Source organism: Abramis brama (genome assembly GCF_963993115.1).
Source record: "Abramis brama genome assembly, chromosome: 25".
NCBI lineage: Eukaryota > Metazoa > Chordata > Actinopteri > Cypriniformes > Leuciscidae > Abramis > Abramis brama.
This window is the reverse complement of record NC_139987.1, coordinates 21,712,331-21,731,210: the sequence shown is the minus strand read 5'-3', so window position 1 is coordinate 21,731,210 and position 18,880 is coordinate 21,712,331. Positions and strand designations below refer to the sequence as shown.

The following is an 18,880-nucleotide window of genomic DNA, read 5'->3' as shown; positions in this document are numbered from 1 at the left end:
TGCGGACGCATGCGCTGTGATTGGTCTGCTTGAACCCCTCCCTCGGGTTTCACATGCTCCCTCTGCATGAGTAATTGCGCGTCAACGCGGACAACGACGCAGAAGTATAAATTTAAACCAATGCGTTGCCTACAGCGTAGAGGCTCCGGCGTAGGTCCGATGCAGAGGTATAAATCAGCCTTTAGGCATGCTGCATTCAGAATCGTGCTTTCTGCGGTTCAGAAATCACGCATGCTCAGATGCGATTTTATTCTGATTTTGATTAAATCGCACAGCCCTAAGGATAAATCCTTTATAGGCTAAGTAAATCCCGCAATATTCTTTAAAAAAATAAGGATCGGTCAATTTTGATTTAATGGTGACTTTAAAGAGGCGGATGACATCAGTGCAACGCAGGCTTATAATAAACAGAATGTAATCATGCATTGGTGTGGACACTAATATAGTAATAGTTTCTGGTGTGAACGGGCCTTTGAACATGTATGAAAACTGTGCTGCATTAAAGATGAATAGACTGAATTGCTTCAGAAACTGACATCTGTAGGATGTTTCAAACTAAGTAGTCCAGTTCAGCATTCATTACAGAATACATTTCATAAATGGCATCTACAGTTGCAGTGAAGTTTATCAAGAACTGGCGAACTTTTGTTAAGCATTCTTCCTCTGCAACTTCTTGATCCTTGGATAAAGCTCTAAGAAAATCTGACCGGCATGGTGCGGCATATTGGGCAGCCTACAGCAAAACCAAACAAAATGGCTGGGTAAGCAAGCAATCATTGTCTTAATAAAAAAGCCATACGTTATTACAGATGACCTACATTTTTCGACTTTTGACTTTTTTGTTGTTTGTTTGTTGTTTATGATCACAGTAAAAGTATATTTACTGAGTATGTTTACTAGATAATTTCCTTTACAAGACTTTTCCAGGCCTCATTACATGCAAAACAAAATGACATGCCCATCTCGCCATGCACACATAGCTACTGAAAACACCCACCTTGAAAACTTTCTGGACAATCCAGCCGTGATACCTCTTGAGGGCTTGCTCATAAGCTTTAGTGATATTGATGCGAATAAGATCGGGATTGTCCTCATCTTTCTCCCCGTCCACTAGACTTTGCAGTAAAATCTGAATGAACCGCAGACCTCTGAGGAAAACACTGGTGATATTGTCAAACAATTTATGAAAAATCATAAATTGTACATACAGTAGTATATTATTTTCATTAGAGCTGCACAATTAACACATTAAATCCAATAAATGACACGTTTTTCCCCCCAAACCATTTTAAGGTTAGGGTGTAGGGTATGTTTAGGGGTTAGTATCTTTTGTAGCATTATGTTGGTGATCAGCACTGTGATTGACATGAGTAATGAAATCTTTAGAATCGACTGCGGAAGGAGTTTGCGCTAAACAGGTTTGGGCAATAAAAGCACTACGACTACGAATTGGATTTAACGCAGTACGTCATCACTACAAGCTGCAGCGAGGACAGTCTCAACACCCACACGATCTTGTTCCCAGATAATTATTCGCAACTTTAGGTGCGTTCACGTCATGTAGAAATTGCAGTAATTACGAGATTCCGACTTGTAAAAAGCTTTCACCTCCTTGTAAGGCTGGTTTCACTACAGTGGTTCAGGCTGCAGAATTTCCGAATGACTTAAGAAAAGTTATCAGCAAGATGATATAAAACTGTACACTTCTTGTCTATTACCACCCACTGCTACTTTACCAATGACAGAAATAAGCACAGTTAGAATGGCAAAATATGTGGGAGAGCGTTGCTATAGTGTGACAATATTGTATTGCAATAGGTAGCACTTCAAAGTTAATACTGAATCAAAACTAGTCAGCACAGGTTATAACCGAGGTGGTTTAATAACAGTATTAGGTTATGGTTACACTTGAATTGGTTACAAATAAAATGTATAAAATTGTACAAAACACATTTAATTGTACCCAGAGTATGTAGAACATGTGTTTTCCCCCCCAAACCAGATAAGTGGAAATCCCACCATGCAACTAATTCCATTGGTTAAGCTTACAATGAAGGGTAGGGTTAGGGATTAGTGTCAAAGTCACTTGAAGGCAAGGGTGCAAGGGTGCAAGGTTAGCAAAAAAAACTAAAAAAAGTGTAACGCCTGCTAATGCTGTGGTACGCAGTAAAGGAGACTAGAGGCCACTTTTTTAATGGATGTCAATGGAAGAGAGGCTACATTACGCTGTAGAAACTGGTTTTGTGGGAAAACTGCTTATTTAATTAATCGACAGCCAATTGGCTAATCTTCAACATGTTTGCTTTTAAACATTTATTTTGGATTGATCTATTTTTAAAGTTTCCACTGAAAAAAATCCTGTTTTTTAAAAGAATTCACGGGCAATTGCAGGACAGGTATGCTTACGTTTACTGCATTTCTCATAATTTCTATGGTATCCGCAAAGAGTTATTGATGCGCCGCTAGATAGTTACATATTTCACAATGTTACATTTTGTTAATTGCATTTTATAAATAAAATAAATGCAAACATTTTTCAATACCTCTAATAAATTACATTTTGCTTAGTGAAGTTCAGTTTTGTAAATCACATTAATAAACATTTTCCTTCAGAATTGTGGTCTATTTTAATAGCCTACAAAAATGAGATTCTCAGTGTATTTAGAATTGTGCAGCTCTAGTTTCTATTAATGTGATTTGTTGTTAGTATTTCACACTAGTTTGAGATATAAAATCAGAAGAAACAAAGGACATGCAGAAAATGTGACTAAGTGAACAAATGACCTCTTTAACCACATAAGCGCCAGCGTGGCTCCAACTTTAGGCCAATCTGAGCCATAGATGCTTTTCTCAATTAACAGTATCTGCTGAAGAGTCTCATACTTCACTGGATCTGAGTCATAGACAGCTTTAATTTTCTAGTGAGAATTGGGAAGAATTCAAAACACTCATAAAATACATTTTCAAAGGCATTTGATATAGGAAGCATCCTTAAAAATGGACTAATGAACACATACTAGCTTAGCCCTTAATTAGACTTACTGTGATGTTTCCATTTATGTCAGCCTTAATTGGTGCAAAAACCTTGGAACCCAGGCAATCTGAAACATAATTTTATAAAACACATTATAACAGCTAATCCTGACATGCAATTGTTTACAAATGTGAAGCAACTATTTTGAAGTGCTGTATAGGTAGGTACCAAGAAAGTTGTAGCCATCTGGTAAACAAACTGTTCATCCTGTTCTACTAAAACTATAACTACGTGTACTGTACTAACTAGGATACTAAAACTATAACTAGACAGGCCTAGAATAAAATACTATGAAATATATCAAGCGTTAAATAACAGGAATTCACTGAAACAACATTTATTGTACCCATATTCTGATGACTTCAGGAATCAAGAGGCATTTTTGCCTAGGCTATTTTCTGACCCTGGAACACAGTGATAAAAGCGCGTGGTAATTTGGCACCACCGTGTGGTTAAAGGAGGTATTCACCCGCGCTGCGTAAAGAGTATCAGTTCTGTTTTGTCCACTGCGTTCAATGTTTAATGACCCCCTTTGTTATTTGTTACACAAGTTTGGACAATTCAGACATTAAAAAGTCAAACTGAAATGCCAAATGTGAAAGGCAATAGCAGGGAAAGAAAGATTTTATGTCCAAAATTGCTTTCATTGTGTTTCCCTCCAGTAGTATTGATTCTATTAAAATCATCTTCGGTATTTAATCTATAGGCCTTAAGATACAGTTTCTTATGCTCGCTCACCAAAAATCTCATATGTGTAACTTCCCATAATTAAGTCACACGCACAAGTTAACGACTCACCGAAAAAATGTGGCAGATGAGAAACTGACTCCAGAAATGTTTTCGTGGCGATCTCGTTGGTGTCTGGCAGCGACGCAAACTGCTGATCCAGGAAAAGTGCCATCACAAAACATGTAAATAATGCTAACTGCTGAAATCTTGAGGCTTTATTTTCAATTGTCAAAGGTTCGCCACCGTTCGTTTCTAATTTAAATTCTTCCGGAATGTCGTGAAAAAATATTCAACAGGTGAGGGAGAGTTACTGACAAATTGACCGACTGAAGCAAACCCGAAGTGAGTTCAGTCAGTCACCGCAGTGAGGCCACGGCGTTAATAAATCATGACCGCATTTTAAATACCCTTCCTAATGAGAAATGGCATGCTACATGCTTTTAAATAATTCAGTGGGTTATATCCCGTTATAGGCTAAAACCTTATCAACAGACCTTGTGGCAATTTATAAAAGAGTGCAACAGAGCAGCTTAGGATAGATCACTAAAAAAAAATTAAATTCTGTCATCATTTACTCGCCCTCAAGTTGTTCCAAACCTGCATGAATTTCTTTCTTCTGCTGAACATAAAAAAAATATATTTTGAAGATAGTCGGTGACCAAACAGTTGATGTGCCCCATTGACTTCCAAAGTATTTTTTCCCCATAGGCTACTATGAAAGTCAATGGAGCCCATCAACTGTTTGTTTTCCCACATTCTTTGAAATATCTTCTTATGTGATCAGCAAAATAAATTCATACAGGATTGAAAGAACTTGAGGGAAACTTGAGAACATTTTTTGGGTAAACTATCCCTTTAAGTTATGTCATTCTACAGTAAATGCAAATAGAAAAGAAAATGACTAGCTGTAGCTTGAGTACAATTAAAATTTATTATATTTAGTAACAAGACTGTGAAGCAGCATCAACTGCATGATGCATATCCCATATGAAGGCCGATGTATCCTTCCAAATTGAGCAGGTAAGTGCATGTGTACACATCCACCAGCTACTGGAGCAGGAAATAGGACAATCTCGCACCAGATTAGTTGCATACATAACTGACAACCAGCAGCTTACATATATAACTTGTATATAAATATAATACAATGTACTGAATAATACAAAGCGATACCACATAATACCGGAATCACTAACACAGCAGCTGGTGGCCGTTAGGCAATTGTTTGTGTTATTTGTATTATTTCAGACAAGGCAGCACATGAACACGTCCTTTGGACACACAAGAGCATCCCTAAAACATCAGACAGAGTGAATTCATAGTAAAAGGATTTCGTTTTACAGTTGCCCATGAATAAACTCTGACATTCTCTGATGCCCTGGACAAATGAAAACTTTCACACACATGCCTGGGATTAAGCTGCAAAGACTGAATCTTGAAAGAAATTCAAAGGGACAATCATTTGAACTGGATAACGATGAGGCACAAATGAATGAAAACTATTAATGGCGAAAATAAACATGACATTTTAAAATCATAAGCCGAGGGTGATGTGTCTGCATGTGTGAGGGACTATATATTTAAGTGTATAATAGACACCCAAGCATACACACAAATGAGGTATAACAGCTCACATACTAAAGCACTCCATAATAAGACTATACACCCTGAATACTTAATACAATGGCAACACCAGGACGGGTAAGGTAGGATTTTGCAGCGAGGCTAAAGGTATTTATTGCACAAGAAATGAGGCATTGTGTGTCCTGACATCTACATCATGGTCACATTTTGAGCGAGCTGGTTTTCAAGACAGAAATACTTACTACGCCAGCTGAATTTCAGCAATAATAGCTGTTTATGATTTTCAGTTTTGTCTCACTTAAACTTCGTACATGGTATATTTGAAATGTGCAGGTAGGAAATGAGTAAAGGCCATGTTCTGTTTATCCACAAACAAGAGCAATACAGATATGACAAATCAGTTAATTAGCACCATGGGAAGCAAAACAAATATTAGTTTACATTATAAAACGGCACAATAAAGCTAGGAAAAAATAATAAAAATCAGGCCGCTAATTATCAAGGCTTTGTGCCCCGAAAGTTATGTTAGAGTAAACGTTAAAAAAAAAACTTTGATCAATAATACTGGACAAGATAATAGCAAAGTGTACATGGTGAAAGGCGCTCAGCGACTCGTACTGTAACTCAGTTACTGTCTTTGGTAGTCACAGTAACTAGCTGTTTAGCCGCCTTGGCAATGTCGTAGGCACACTGAATAACTTGCTGGGAATCATGCGGTGTGACCTTTTGACATTCGCCCTGCAGACGGCTGGCACTGGAGGTCAAGAGGCGTAAGGATCCGCGAACGGTCTCGGAGGACGGCCTCTGTGATGGGAGACAATTTCAGAGCCGTATTAACCGCTTAGTGCTTGGTGTGTGGATGCAGAGACAATAAATAAAGATATAAAGGGTTATAATCTCCACTATGGCAAAGTTTCCTAATTGGCTCAAGGCTTACCTTAGGGAATAATGTAGCCATTTCTGTCACTGCTACAAGAATTCTCTCCGAACACAGGACAAAACTTGGAGAAAGAAAGACAATGGAAAATGCATTTTTTTTTTTCTCTGATTAGATCAATTGTCATTTAAAAATATTACATTTTATTATAAAAACTTGGGGAAGTAGAACCAAATATATTTTCCTATTCTACTCTGGTGTACATAAAAAATATATTTTTTCTTAAATTATATATTATATGTTATATATTACATGTGTATCTTATTCATATATCTTTATTATTATTTTATTTTTTACAATCTGTGTACTGTTGTTGTCTTGTACTGGAAGCTTCTTCTGTCACCAAAACAAATTCCTTGTATGTGCAAAAATACTTTTCTGATTCTGATTCTGATATGGCTCCAATCATTCACACAAAAGCTTTGGACACACTACGACCCAATTCAGCCTCAAATAAAGAAAACGTATTAAATATCCATTTTATTTACAAATACAGGATTAAAACAAGGGTACGACAAGCCCCTTTTGATAATTAGTGGTTCTTGATGGTAAAAAAAAAAACCCTCCCCAAAACCACATGTGACTTGTTTTGCACTGTGTAAGGACAGCTAAAGTGCAGATCTGGGTGAGTGAAATGCAAACCTAAGGTATCATTCTCCCATGACTGCATAATGATCATCACAGACCAGAGACCGAATGCCAGCGCAAGTTGAACAACAAAGGCTCCCAGTGTTCAGAATATTGGATTCAAATGACTGTTCCTGATACTTATGTGAATACTGAACATACTGCATGCAGTAAACTCAGCAAGAAAGACAAACATAAGCCATTTGTGGATCTACACGTATCCTTCCAACATGGCCATGTGTTGTTATATCCCAGCTGTGTTGACACAATTCCATCACTTGCTTAACAGACAAAAGAGACACTGTGCCACTAGGGCTGAGCCACTGAAGTCTCCGACTGGAGAATGGGTCCTTTCACCCCTTTCACTCCACTAAACCTACCCAGGCTGTCGCCACACGAAGGCCAGACACATTTTCTTACCTCTCATGTTTATTTTCCTGTGCAGCTCTGAGTAATTCTTGGATGTTCTTAGTGATCAGCTCTGTTTTGCTGATGACGTCCTCTGTGCACGGTAGAGTCGAATCACACTCGCCCTCAGACATGTTTTCTGATTGCGGCACTGTACCGTCACCCGGCCAGCCACTCGCCCTGGAGAAGTTACTCAGTGTTGACCTGTGGGGAAGATGGAAAGCATTCACTGTTAAAAAATAAATACATGTTTTGTTTTGTTTTTTTTAAACAACAAAAGGTGAAAGACAAACCCGGATTCTTCCATCTCAATGTGGTTCAGTGCATTATCATAGTCACTTTCTGGCATGCCGCTCTGGGCGTCCAAGGTGGATCCCTGTAACAGGAGTAGAGTCACAGTGAGCTTTCTGCTTAAACAAGGGATGCAACCTGTTACTGACAACTGGTGCTTACTCAAAGCTTGAAGAGACAGCAAACAATCATGCTTTTGGTGTGGAATCAAAACATCAGCATAACAGCTGTAAAGTAAGGCCAGAAACATACTTTGCGCTAGCAGTCAAATGCAGACGCTTGGCCAACACGTCGTAAATACTTAGCGTGTTCTCGCATTAACAATGCAGTAACAAATCCTCGAGACTCAAGGGGGCGATAGAGTTACCGTCAAACATCTGCCCTATTTAACTGCCCTGCATTGTTATTCAGGTAGCTAGCTATAAACATGTTAAAATAAATTTAACTTCCTCAAACTGTTGCTCCACCAGCAACGCCAATGTCATGGGTTCAATTCTCAGGGCATGCATGAACTGATAAAATGTATACTATGGAAGTAAAATAATGACAAATGTTTTTGAAACAAAAAAGCTTGTTGAATTGCACTACTTGAAAACATATGCATTGCATTAACCCTGTTTGCATTTTAATGCATTTTATTTTAAGGGCTTGCATTTTTATTGGCTGAAATTCAACATGGTTGTGAACAAACAAGAGAAATATATGTCTCTACTACCTCAGATTTAACGTTTGATCTGTACATCAGCATCGGGGAATAACATAATCTCGGTCACGATAGAGAAAGCTGTGCAAAACTTACATGTACAAAAGTAACAGTGAAGACTTCAATGTAAACACAGCTTTTGTGTCTTTATCAGCTTTTCCATATACTGGCCCTGATAATCATCACAATACTTACTGCTTGTTCCATTTCTGTAAATCCGTTTTTTATGAATGAATGACTCTCTCACCCGTTGCTCTATAGTTTTCTTCATCAACAGCTGCTTGCGCCCCCTGCTGGTGAGGATGACTAACAGCTATGGAGATTATCAATCTGTAATCTACTGATATTCCTGGGTTCCCGGATGTCAGATGTGGAATTTTCTGTTGAATTTGAACCACTGAATTTGTGGAAGCGAATTTGTAAAGCGAAATAAAATGGATCGAAAATTGCCTCTCGAATATTATAGGTTGCATTTTTAAACAGAATTAACATTTTGGAAGTGAATTCTGGAAGGTGAATATGGATTATTGAGTTTTTAATAATGAAAACCTGTGTGAAATGTTTTGAATTGAAATATTCAAAGCTTAAATATACAACCATGTTGAATTTCAGCCCATAAAAATGCAAGCCCTGAAAATACAATGCATTAAAATGCAAGCAGGGTTAATGCAATTTTTTCAAGTAGTGCAATTCAACAAGCTTTTTTGTTTCAAAAACATTTGTCATTATTTTACTTCTACAATATACCTTCAATGCAATCTAATTCACTTTGGATAAAAGCATCTGCACAAAAAGCATGGATTGCATTCTGATACATTTCAAACGATGGGCGGCATCAAACTTGTGTAGCTAGAAGCGTTTGCATTCACGTACTTGCATAGAGTATGTTTCAGGTCTGAGATATCAGAGAGCCAGTGACTGCTTCACACATCAAGCAGAGTGGTGAGTAATGTTAATGGCTGGTGTCTCTCGCTGCGTATACGGTTTAAAGTTAGTAATCCAGCTGAGGAACACGTTGTCCATTGGTTGGACAGATCTGATTCATGCACTGAGTGAATGGGGTACAGGTAGAAGATAAGCCCTTCCAACAGCCTGTTCACTGAGCAGGTACTTCACCCTTTGGGTTATCTCATCCCAGGACCAGGACAGAGTTGAGGGGAACGTGGGAAGGGAGGAGAAGGCAGTCACCGAGGGACCCTTCCCAATCTAGAAAGGGTTCAGATTATGTTTTGAGGGATTTTTTTTTTTAATTATGAATGCACAAAACGAGAAGAGGGGTTATCAAATCATACCTGAAGTGATGATTCACTGGGTTACCAACTGAGTTAAAACCAAAGGAAATAATGAAACGGGAGCACCAAAACCAATTTTGGCTTTGGTTCGGTTCGTACTTACATTAGATGGCAGTGGTTGAAGAGTCAGAGTTGTGTCAGGGTGGGCGGTCTCTCCTCTAGGGTGGTACTGCCTCGGACCTGAACCAGTCTCATACATCGACATGGCCCTACAGCCGCGTGGAGGTGCCCTCTGCGGGAGATCCTGCGACCTTGCCAAACTGTTTGGAGTTTGCCATTTCAGAGTGCTGTTCTCATTCTGGAGGGAGTTTAACTGAAATGAAGACACTAAGCGGAGTCAGACACTTTCAGCTACAGCAGTGATGGAGTGTCAGACTGCGATCTGACCTCTTACCTTGCTTTGCATGAGTCTCAACTCCTCACTAAGATGGCAGTTGACCTTGAGGAGCTGCTGGATCTTTGCTTCAGAGGCATTGAGGGCACTTTTCACTTCCATGAACTCCTGAACGGTGATCGGGCTGTCCGACAAGTCTGAGGACTCTGAGCTCTGATAAAAAAAGATCACAGTTAGTTTTGATCCCACACACTATTAATTAGGCCTGTTGCGATAATTACTATATTGACTTATCGCACCATATATGGAGGTGACCTCGTTCAAAATTTTAAATAATTATGCATATATACACAATACATATATCCTCTAGATCAGTGGTTCTCAATTCCAGTCCTCGGGACCCCTTGCTCTGCACATTTTTTATGTCTCCCTTATTTAACACACCTGAACCAGATCATCAGCTCATTAGGAGAGACTCCATGAACTGAACTGAGTGTGTCAGATAAGAGAGACATACAAAATGTGCATAGCAAGGGGTCCCGAGGACTGGAATTGAGAACCACTGCTCTAGATAACTAGGGCTGTCAAATAAAATTTCAAATATTCGTAGAATAAAAAAAAAACATGCACATTCGAATGCAAAAACTGTGCATTCTAATTTTTTTTGTGTCAAGAGGTGTGCGAGACGTGATGACATAACACAGTACTTTTTTCTTTTAACATTAAAGGGATAGTTCACCCAAAAATGAAAATTAGCCCATGATTTACTCCATCCTGGGTGTATATGACATTCTTCTTTCAGATGAATACAATTGGGAGTTATATTAAAAAATGTCCTGGCTCTTCCAAGCTTCATAATGGCAGTGAATGGCTGTATGTCTTTGGAAGTCCATCAAAGCGCATATATTCATCATTAAAGTGCTCCACGTGTCTCTGGGGGTTAATAAAGGCCTTCTGAAGTGAAGCGATGCGTTAGTGTAAGAAAAATATCCATATTTAAAACATTATCGACTAAAATAACTAGCTTCCGGCTGTACGCATCGATTTAGGCAAAAAGAGTAACCCCTGAACTTGATGCCTCTCTTGGTTCAAACAAACAGGGCTGGGCAACCGCGTTCGTCATTATGTTGTGTGTCAAGTTCTAGGGTTACTCTTTTTGCGTAAACCGATGCGTACGGCCATCTGCTGGAAGCTAGTTATTTTAGTCGATAAAGTTTTAAATATGGATATTTTTCTTACATGATTGCATCGCTTCCCTTCAGAAGGCCTTTATTAACCCCCGGAGATGCGTGGAGCACTTTAATAATGGTAAATCATGTAAATCATTTCTGGGTGAACTATCCCTTTAAGTATTGACTTTAGAATTCGAATATAATTCGAATTTTGCTAATATTTAAGAAAGAAATTCAAATGTAGCTTTTCAGCCATTTTGACAGCTCTACGAGATACCATATTATTCTACATTTTTGAAAGCACATGAGAATCCACCGTTTACATTTACAACTCTGCATGTAAACTGTCTAAAAATACCAGACAATATTATAGTTGATCTTCACATTGGTTTAAAGAAAAACGGCAGACACACTGAAAGGAACTGCAAATTCAATCCCTGAAAGTAGGTGGTGCTTATAGAACAGCATAAATATACTGATTTACCCAGTTACTTGCGCTGTACGCAAAGCAGCGCTGTGTTTATAAACTCTAATTTATTAGGCATTATTCTTTGGAACTTTGATTAACCAATTTTTATGTAGTTCAATCCTGAGCCGAGCATCGATTTTGCACTTCCCTGATACTGAGCTAGTTAAATAAAATTAACACACAGGGCTGCCTGCACGTGATCAGCATCCATGCACTCGCGCTGTTTTTTTCAGGTTTTCCTGCTTTCCCCCAATCAGTAGCGCTGTTTCGCTCTGGCAGCACCTTGCTACTCTATAAAAATTTAGTACGTTTAATTCAAACACTTTTAAGGACCTATGTTTGTTTTCACATACTTTCCAGTTCTTGAATCCATGTATCTGAAATTCAAGTACTTTCAAGAAGCATGGGAACCCTGCCAACATTTTAACCGATCGCACTGCCTCTGTCATCTTGTCTGCTCTCTCTGTCGGAGATGAAAGCGAGGCTTAGGCAGCTCATCCTCACACACAGAGCATACACTGACAGGTGCATAGTTTTTCTATGTAAACATGCGCAAGACAGACGCGTTTAAACGTTGCACTTGGATTTTTTGCAGCGTCTCGTGCTCAACACGGCTTTATAAACACACAGTGCTCAAGTTAAAAGAAGTTCAACTTTTAAAAAACATGTCTCTAGAAAAATACTAGTTGCCTGTTGAGACATTTGTGCTTTTGTTCATATGGATATCGGGCTGCTAAATAGGGTTTGTGTTTTTCAGCAATAGTGTGCACCCCACTTAACTGAGAAAAGAAGGTCCGGGAAAAATCTGTGCCTTTTTGTTGTGTACTTTAAAGGTCTGACATTGTCAAACATACTTTTTCCGCTTTTTGTTACTTTGCAAAAGTTTTATTTATTTAGGATATAAATTATTATCTAAATATTCTTGAGAATCAGAAGTCATTTGGAAGTATGTACTTCCATTATTATGCTGTTATTTTACCAATTTTAGTGGCATAAAATTGTCTTAAAATGACAATAATATTGTTATTCGCAATTATTCCTGATTACGCAGCCAGAGAAACTCAACAATTTACCTTGGTCCTCTCGTCTTTTCCAGATGTTGGTTCTTGCTCAGTATCCTCATCTGATGCTACACTGTCATAATCAGGCTGGTCCATCTCAGGACTTTCACTGCCATGACGGTTCCCAATGTCCTTCAGAATTAACTCCACATTATCTGGGAAGAAACAAAGGGTGGAAGTTGAACTTTATGCATCATACAGTTCATGACAAACCCAAGAACTTTCATCACCTTTGACATTATCAGGAGAATTTCCTTGCTGACGGCGTTTGGCATCAGTTAAAATATCAATGACCAGCGTGGCAAACTCATGTGCATTGAACCTTGCGAGTTTCTGGCGCCCCTGTAACATAAATACCACAAACAGAGGGAAACTCAAACATGATCAAATCAACTCAATAATTTTAAAAGGTGTGTGCGCATCTGTGTCAATGTACCTGATTCCTAGTGGAAGAATATTCAGGGTTGACAGGGAGGAAAGGTACCACTGTGGTGTCAGTTACCAAAGTGCTGTGGTTCTGCGTTGCAAGCCAGACTACAATAGCAAAAGAATGACACCATTCAAAATGTTAGGATAAAATCAGAATTTGTACTTTTAGAGAAAAATGTACAGATATCAGGCTATTACGCTTCTCTAACCTGCATCTGTTTCCCTTCTGTCAACTTCATCGTACACATCCATGGCTAGTTCTTCAAACTGATGATTACTGAGCTGAAAGCACCACAGCAAGGTTATTTTGCTGTATACAGCTAATTTTACGTGTCAAAATAGGTGTTGGAATAAAAATGCATGGAGACAAAAACGGTAAACTACTGTACAACTTACGGACTGAAGCTTCTTCTTTGCTGCTTTGGCCAGTTCTGACAAGTCAAGACTGCTGTATGTAAAATAAAATAAAGAGAGCCATTATCATCTGATCATAACTTGCTCTAGTAAGACAAGCAAGTGCCATTTCCATACTTACACATTTCTTATCCATATGAAGCCAGCAATGAAAACAAATTATGCAATTAAGTATTTTAATAAACTACAGGCATGATACAAAAAGAGAGCTTATCTTACCTGTCTGCTATCTGAGGAATTATAAAGTGTTGCCCGCTTTTATGATCTGAGGAAAACAAGAAGCCATTTTCTTTCCAGGATCTCAAATCTGTGAGGTACATGCTGTGCTGTCATTACAGAGCTACTGATGACTGACCTGGCTTTCTTCCGCACAGATAGAACGCTAGTCTGTCTGTCAGCTCAAACTGGATCTCCACCAGTCTGTCTGCGAGTTCCTGGTGTCCTGCCTGCCTATAGTGAGACATAACAGATAACAGAACATAAAACATCACTGAAAATGATTCATCTTTGTACTGATCCCTCAAATCTGCATCTCTCTCACCTGGCGTAGTCAACAGGAGTCTTCCCAGAACTGTCCTGTGCTCCGGGATCGGCTCCATAAACAGTAAGCAGCTCTGCCTGTAGCAGCTGACCTGCTTTAGCTGCCACATGTAATGGAGTATTTCCTTTCTCCTGAAGAAAACAAATGACATTCATTAGAGTAATTCAGTCAGGGACAATAAACTAAACTCCTGCTATGGTGCGCATGGAATACATAGCAAAGAAAGCAAAATAATGATATCTTTTTCCACTTTAGCATTGGATCGACATGAAGGCATCCACCTATACTGCCATGCAAAACACAGTATTTACACATTTTGTCAAAATTGGGTTCTGATATCAGTGGGCCAGATTTCCTAACAGCTTGCTCCAGCGCAAACCCTCTTTTGGCGTTAAAAAAATACAGGATTTACTAAAGACACGCAGTGAAAAGTTAGTGCTGAAAAGGCGTGGACAGTTATTTTTCTGGCTGACCTTATTGCATTAATATGCATTTTATGAGTTTACCTTTCAGACACAAGATTTGTGGGAGGAAAGTATTTAAATGAATCATGCAAGGTGATTTACTAAGGTTTGAGCTAGTCAATTTAATGTTATTTGCGCCATTATTTTCCACCCAAAAAAGGCATGTCTTAATTAAACCAGACGCTAATTTTCACTGCTCTTGGTAGATTGCGTTGGTCATTATGGAAATGATCCGGCTGCGTCTGTGTTCTTTAATTTGCACGTCATGAGTAGAGCACTATTTTTTATATTACATAAACTAGAACGTTAGCAATTTCAAAACTTAGCAATATCCTTATGGTCTTTGAAACTTACTGGATGGAAAAAGTTAGCCTGTGCTCCCAGCGACAACAGCCTCAGACACGTTTCCAAATTGCCGGTTCTCACACTAGAGTGAAGTTGCTAAAAAAAACAAAACAAGAGATGAATCCATGGTTTATTTTGTGGTTTTGGTCTCAAGACCTCTGAAGACCACATCAGATGTAGATCTTCAATAGGCCTTGTTTGAGTCTCATTTTCATCTCAGAGATTCTTGTCTAGTCCAGTTCGTTCATTTTTATTAAGTAACATTCTTACCTTGCTGAGGTCTTTGGCAGTGACACTATCATCTTCTCTACATGGCATTCGATGAACAAAAGCCAACATTTGATATTTAGCCTTTATGAAATCTGTTTTGTTAGGGCTGAGAAAGAAGCAAATGATTAAGTGAGCATGTTTAAGCTGAGAGACTCGCTTGGCTCTAAATGTCATGATATATGGGACTCACTGGACTTTGTCCTGAGGATTGGCTTTGCGTTTTCCACTCATGATGGAAGATGGATCCAGAAGGCTGTGTTCCCAGATTGAATTTGCTCCATTATTGTACAGGGACTTCACCATCTATGGATAAACACCAAACACTTCACCTCAGCTTTAATTAACTTTCACTTAAGATAAGAAATGAACACGCATAAAACGCTGCACTGATGTTCCTGTGACTCCAGCGTCAGCAAGACACATGAGCAGTGTCTAGACACTTCAATGAAAAAAAAGAACATGAAAAAGAAATACTACGGAAGTCATTGGGCCCATCAACTGTTTGGTTACCAACATTCTTCAAAATATGTTTAATGTTCAACAGAAGAAAGAAATTTTGAAAAAAAAAAGGTTTGGAACAACTTGAGGGCGAGTAAAGAATGACAGAATTTAAATTTTTGGGTGAACTCTTCCTTTAAGCATAAACCAATCCTTAAACCAAAGACAGATACATTAATGATTAGGTTTTGACATCACTACTGGGCAATAATCAGATTTTTTATGATTTAACAAAGTCATGTAAACACGGTTTACTTGCATTACCAGGTTATTGGTTTGCATGTAAACCAGGACAAGAGGTTAATTCAAGAATCTGAATGCTCATTGTCTTGCGGTGTGGTGCAGGACGCCGACGAGAGAAAATACGCAGAACACAACATTCTATTTCTGTTTTAGGAACTGAGATACAATGCCTCATTTCCTTTTAATGAACCTCAGGAAACATGATGCAAAGCAAAGCGGCTCCACGTTAAGAGCACGCAGAATGGGTCTTCACCTGTAGCTGTGAGGAGGGCCACAAAGTTTGGGTCAGGTGCCGGACCTGAGAGCTGTGGCGGCCCAGACCTCGGTGAATACTGCAGCATTCATCACAGATCAGAACTCCACGATTGATTGAGGCCCAACGAGGATCTAAGAAAGAGAAAAGAAAAGCTTTGTTACTCAAGTATTGCAAATTCCCCTCAAAAAGCAGATCTCGACATTATACATTCTTCCTCCTTACACACCTAAAACTTGTCAAAAACTTGCCAAATCTATGACAAATGTATAAAGGCCCATTCACACCAAGAACGATAACTAAAGATAACTATATCAGTGTCCACACCGGCGGACGATATCGTTCTGTTTATCCTACGCGCGTGCTTGTCTGCCGCTTTAAACGTACAGTATGGAATTTTTCGCCACTAGGGGTCGCTAACCTATTTACAATAACAAAGGCGTAGTTTGATGACGCAACACATGCTAAGAATTATGGATGTTGTCGTCAACGTTAAGCCGACCGATCTAATAATGTTTATGGATGACTGAATACATTGATGCTTTTATCATGACTGTGATATGAAGCAGTTCGGGATTGCTAAGAGACAGCTATCAGCTCCACACACGACGCGAGCTCCCGCGGATATAAAAGGAATACGGACATTTCATTCTACCGAACTACACGCAGAATTACTACTCACAGGTCAGTTTATTAGACAAATTAAACTTGTGAGGTAACGCAGCGCTGTTTCACCTGGTCTAACATTACATTAGCACACTAAACTGCATTTGAATGTGTTGAAATGTATGTGTTAGTCTGTCTGTATGAGACTAGCAGTAAACTAGATCAACATTAGAATAACATACAGATCATATTCTAACATTTTATCATTGTTGAACTATATAACATTGATTAGTTTTATGTAAATGTGCTCACCTGTTTAATAAAGTACATGTAGGAGCGGTCGAAGTCTCGGACGTAGAGCTCTTGTTTATATACTGTCTATGGGAGCTCTCGGCATCTCGAAAACACCGCGCTGATATTGATTCTCGTTTTAGTTCTCCTTTTTTATCCAAAGTCTGCTTGCCATGGTCCGTAATGTTTGAACGAAACAACAACAGCGTGCAAATAGACATTGCGAACTCCACAGTTGTCTGCGTCTGTCGCTTTGGTTAATCAGAGGGCTCTGCTCATAGCTCTGGTTACCATGGCAGTACGAGCGGAAACCATAGGCGGAAACCAGAGACAACGCGGATATGACGCAATTGACTGCGACAAAACGGAAATAAAGAAACGTACCGTGTCTAAAAATTTAATTAAAATTTCTCCTGGTTTGAAAGTTGTTGGAAACAGTCGGGATAATGTAAGTACACAACTAAAAAAAATATATAACGTAGATATAGTGATTTTTGCTAATTTTAAAGCAAAAAAGGTACATATTGTGCCATTAAATGCTCAAGCTTGTTAGAGCAGGATTGATTCTGATTGGCTGTCAATGCTTATATCGTTCATCAGCTGGATAAAATCGTTCTGAAAATGATTCCGACTATATCGTTTCTCTGTGCCGTTATCGTTATAGTTGTGGTGTTAACTCTGCTATTCTGAAATGATGAGAACGATTTTTAGACCTATATCTTCATCGTTTTCTTTATAGTTATCGTTCTTGGTGTGAACGGGCCTTAACGCTGAGCCTTTGTACAAATGGCCAGATGTGCTAGTTTCCATGGAAGCATGGAAGATGCTCTCAAGATTCTAAGTTCTACTGTCATTGAAGCAAAAGAGGAACAGTATCTTATTTAATGCATTGTCAACAACAACAAAAAAACATTTTTTTTTTTTTTACAGGTGAACAACAAACAGCATTTTAAACTTAATAGTCAGATAAAGCCAAAATAGTAAATTAATGTAGATAATTTAGACCAGTAGGATCACAAAAAAACGGTACTTAAATATAATAGCCTAAATAATAATATTAGATTATAATTACTTAAAGTTATTTAAGTTCAGTGTTTTATTATAATAAATAACAATACCGTTATGATAACAGAAACTATGGATTTCGTTGGAAACTATGGTTACCAATGGTGTATCTTTGTTAGGACTTCCCTGCTTAATGAATTAAAGATGCATCTTTACCTCAAAGTAAAAAATTGGGAGACTACAGTTTATTGGTTGATCTGAATGTAAAAATTAGTTTTTAAAAGCGAGGGCCTGACCATCATCAGTTAGCGCTATTTTCCAATGGGAATATCGGGACTGTCCTTTAACCGCGTTATGTTTTATTCAGAAACCAGTATCCGTGTAATCCTTGAGTATTATTACTGTGTAGGCTAAGGCTTGAGAATAATCTCAAATAAATTCAGTTTATAAACATCTGTCTGAATAAAACCCTGTAAGATCACATAGGCACTGTCTGTTTCGTGTTTGTTTTGTTTGTCTTACCGGTCGAGCTGCAGTCTGCGCAGACCTCTCTGTTTCGCGCTCTAATGGACATCATACAGCTGCTTTACACGACAATATAAAACATTAATGTACTTAACACATTAATGAGGGAGAGAGACAGATGTGGGGAGGACGTGTTTTCCCTTGTTCCTCCTTATATGACGCCTTTTTTTACTTCCTGGAAGAGGAGGAGATCAGCAGTCATGGGCGGGTGTTCTTCAATATGACACCGCGACGCGACCAGCTCCGAACGCGCCCATTATCAACTGACCAATAACGTGCTGGTTCGTCGCGTCGTGTTACTTTTTGTTTTACCTTCATGAGGGTAGGCTACTTTAACTATATAAACACAAACGAG

At 38.7% G+C, this 18,880-nt stretch overlaps 2 protein-coding genes across 6 annotated transcripts; both read right to left on the bottom strand.

Annotated features, from left to right (window-relative positions):
• Positions 1 to 349: 349 nt before the first annotated feature.
• Positions 350 to 4,107, bottom strand: LOC311077044 (glycolipid transfer protein-like). The gene is made up of 5 exons (XM_084105607.1): positions 3,833 to 4,107; positions 3,043 to 3,101; positions 2,785 to 2,918; positions 998 to 1,148; positions 350 to 733 (listed from the first exon to the last, which is right to left on the bottom strand). The coding sequence occupies exons 1-5, from the start codon at positions 3,933 to 3,935 to the stop codon at positions 551 to 553; spliced, it is 630 nt and encodes a 209-aa protein (XP_083961733.1). The 5' UTR covers positions 3,936 to 4,107; the 3' UTR covers positions 350 to 550.
• A 568-nt stretch (positions 4,108 to 4,675) lies between these two features.
• git2b (G protein-coupled receptor kinase interacting ArfGAP 2b) lies at positions 4,676 to 18,707 on the bottom strand. 5 transcript variants are annotated; one of them, XM_084105593.1, is made up of 20 exons: positions 18,523 to 18,706; positions 16,099 to 16,232; positions 15,295 to 15,407; positions 15,105 to 15,210; positions 14,844 to 14,930; positions 14,026 to 14,156; positions 13,840 to 13,934; positions 13,704 to 13,749; positions 13,467 to 13,518; positions 13,280 to 13,352; positions 13,078 to 13,175; positions 12,872 to 12,983; positions 12,654 to 12,796; positions 10,000 to 10,152; positions 9,709 to 9,918; positions 9,430 to 9,519; positions 7,613 to 7,695; positions 7,332 to 7,523; positions 6,285 to 6,348; positions 4,676 to 6,151 (listed from the first exon to the last, which is right to left on the bottom strand). In XM_084105593.1, the coding sequence occupies exons 1-20, from the start codon at positions 18,575 to 18,577 to the stop codon at positions 5,972 to 5,974; spliced, it is 2,217 nt and encodes a 738-aa protein (XP_083961719.1). In that variant the 5' UTR covers positions 18,578 to 18,706; the 3' UTR covers positions 4,676 to 5,971. The 5 variants fall into 5 exon arrangements, with proteins under 5 accessions (XP_083961719.1, XP_083961721.1, XP_083961720.1 ...); XM_084105595.1 differs by having other exon boundaries at positions 9,709 to 9,903; XM_084105594.1 differs by having other exon boundaries at positions 13,467 to 13,515.
• Between the last annotated feature and the right edge of the window lie 173 nt (positions 18,708 to 18,880).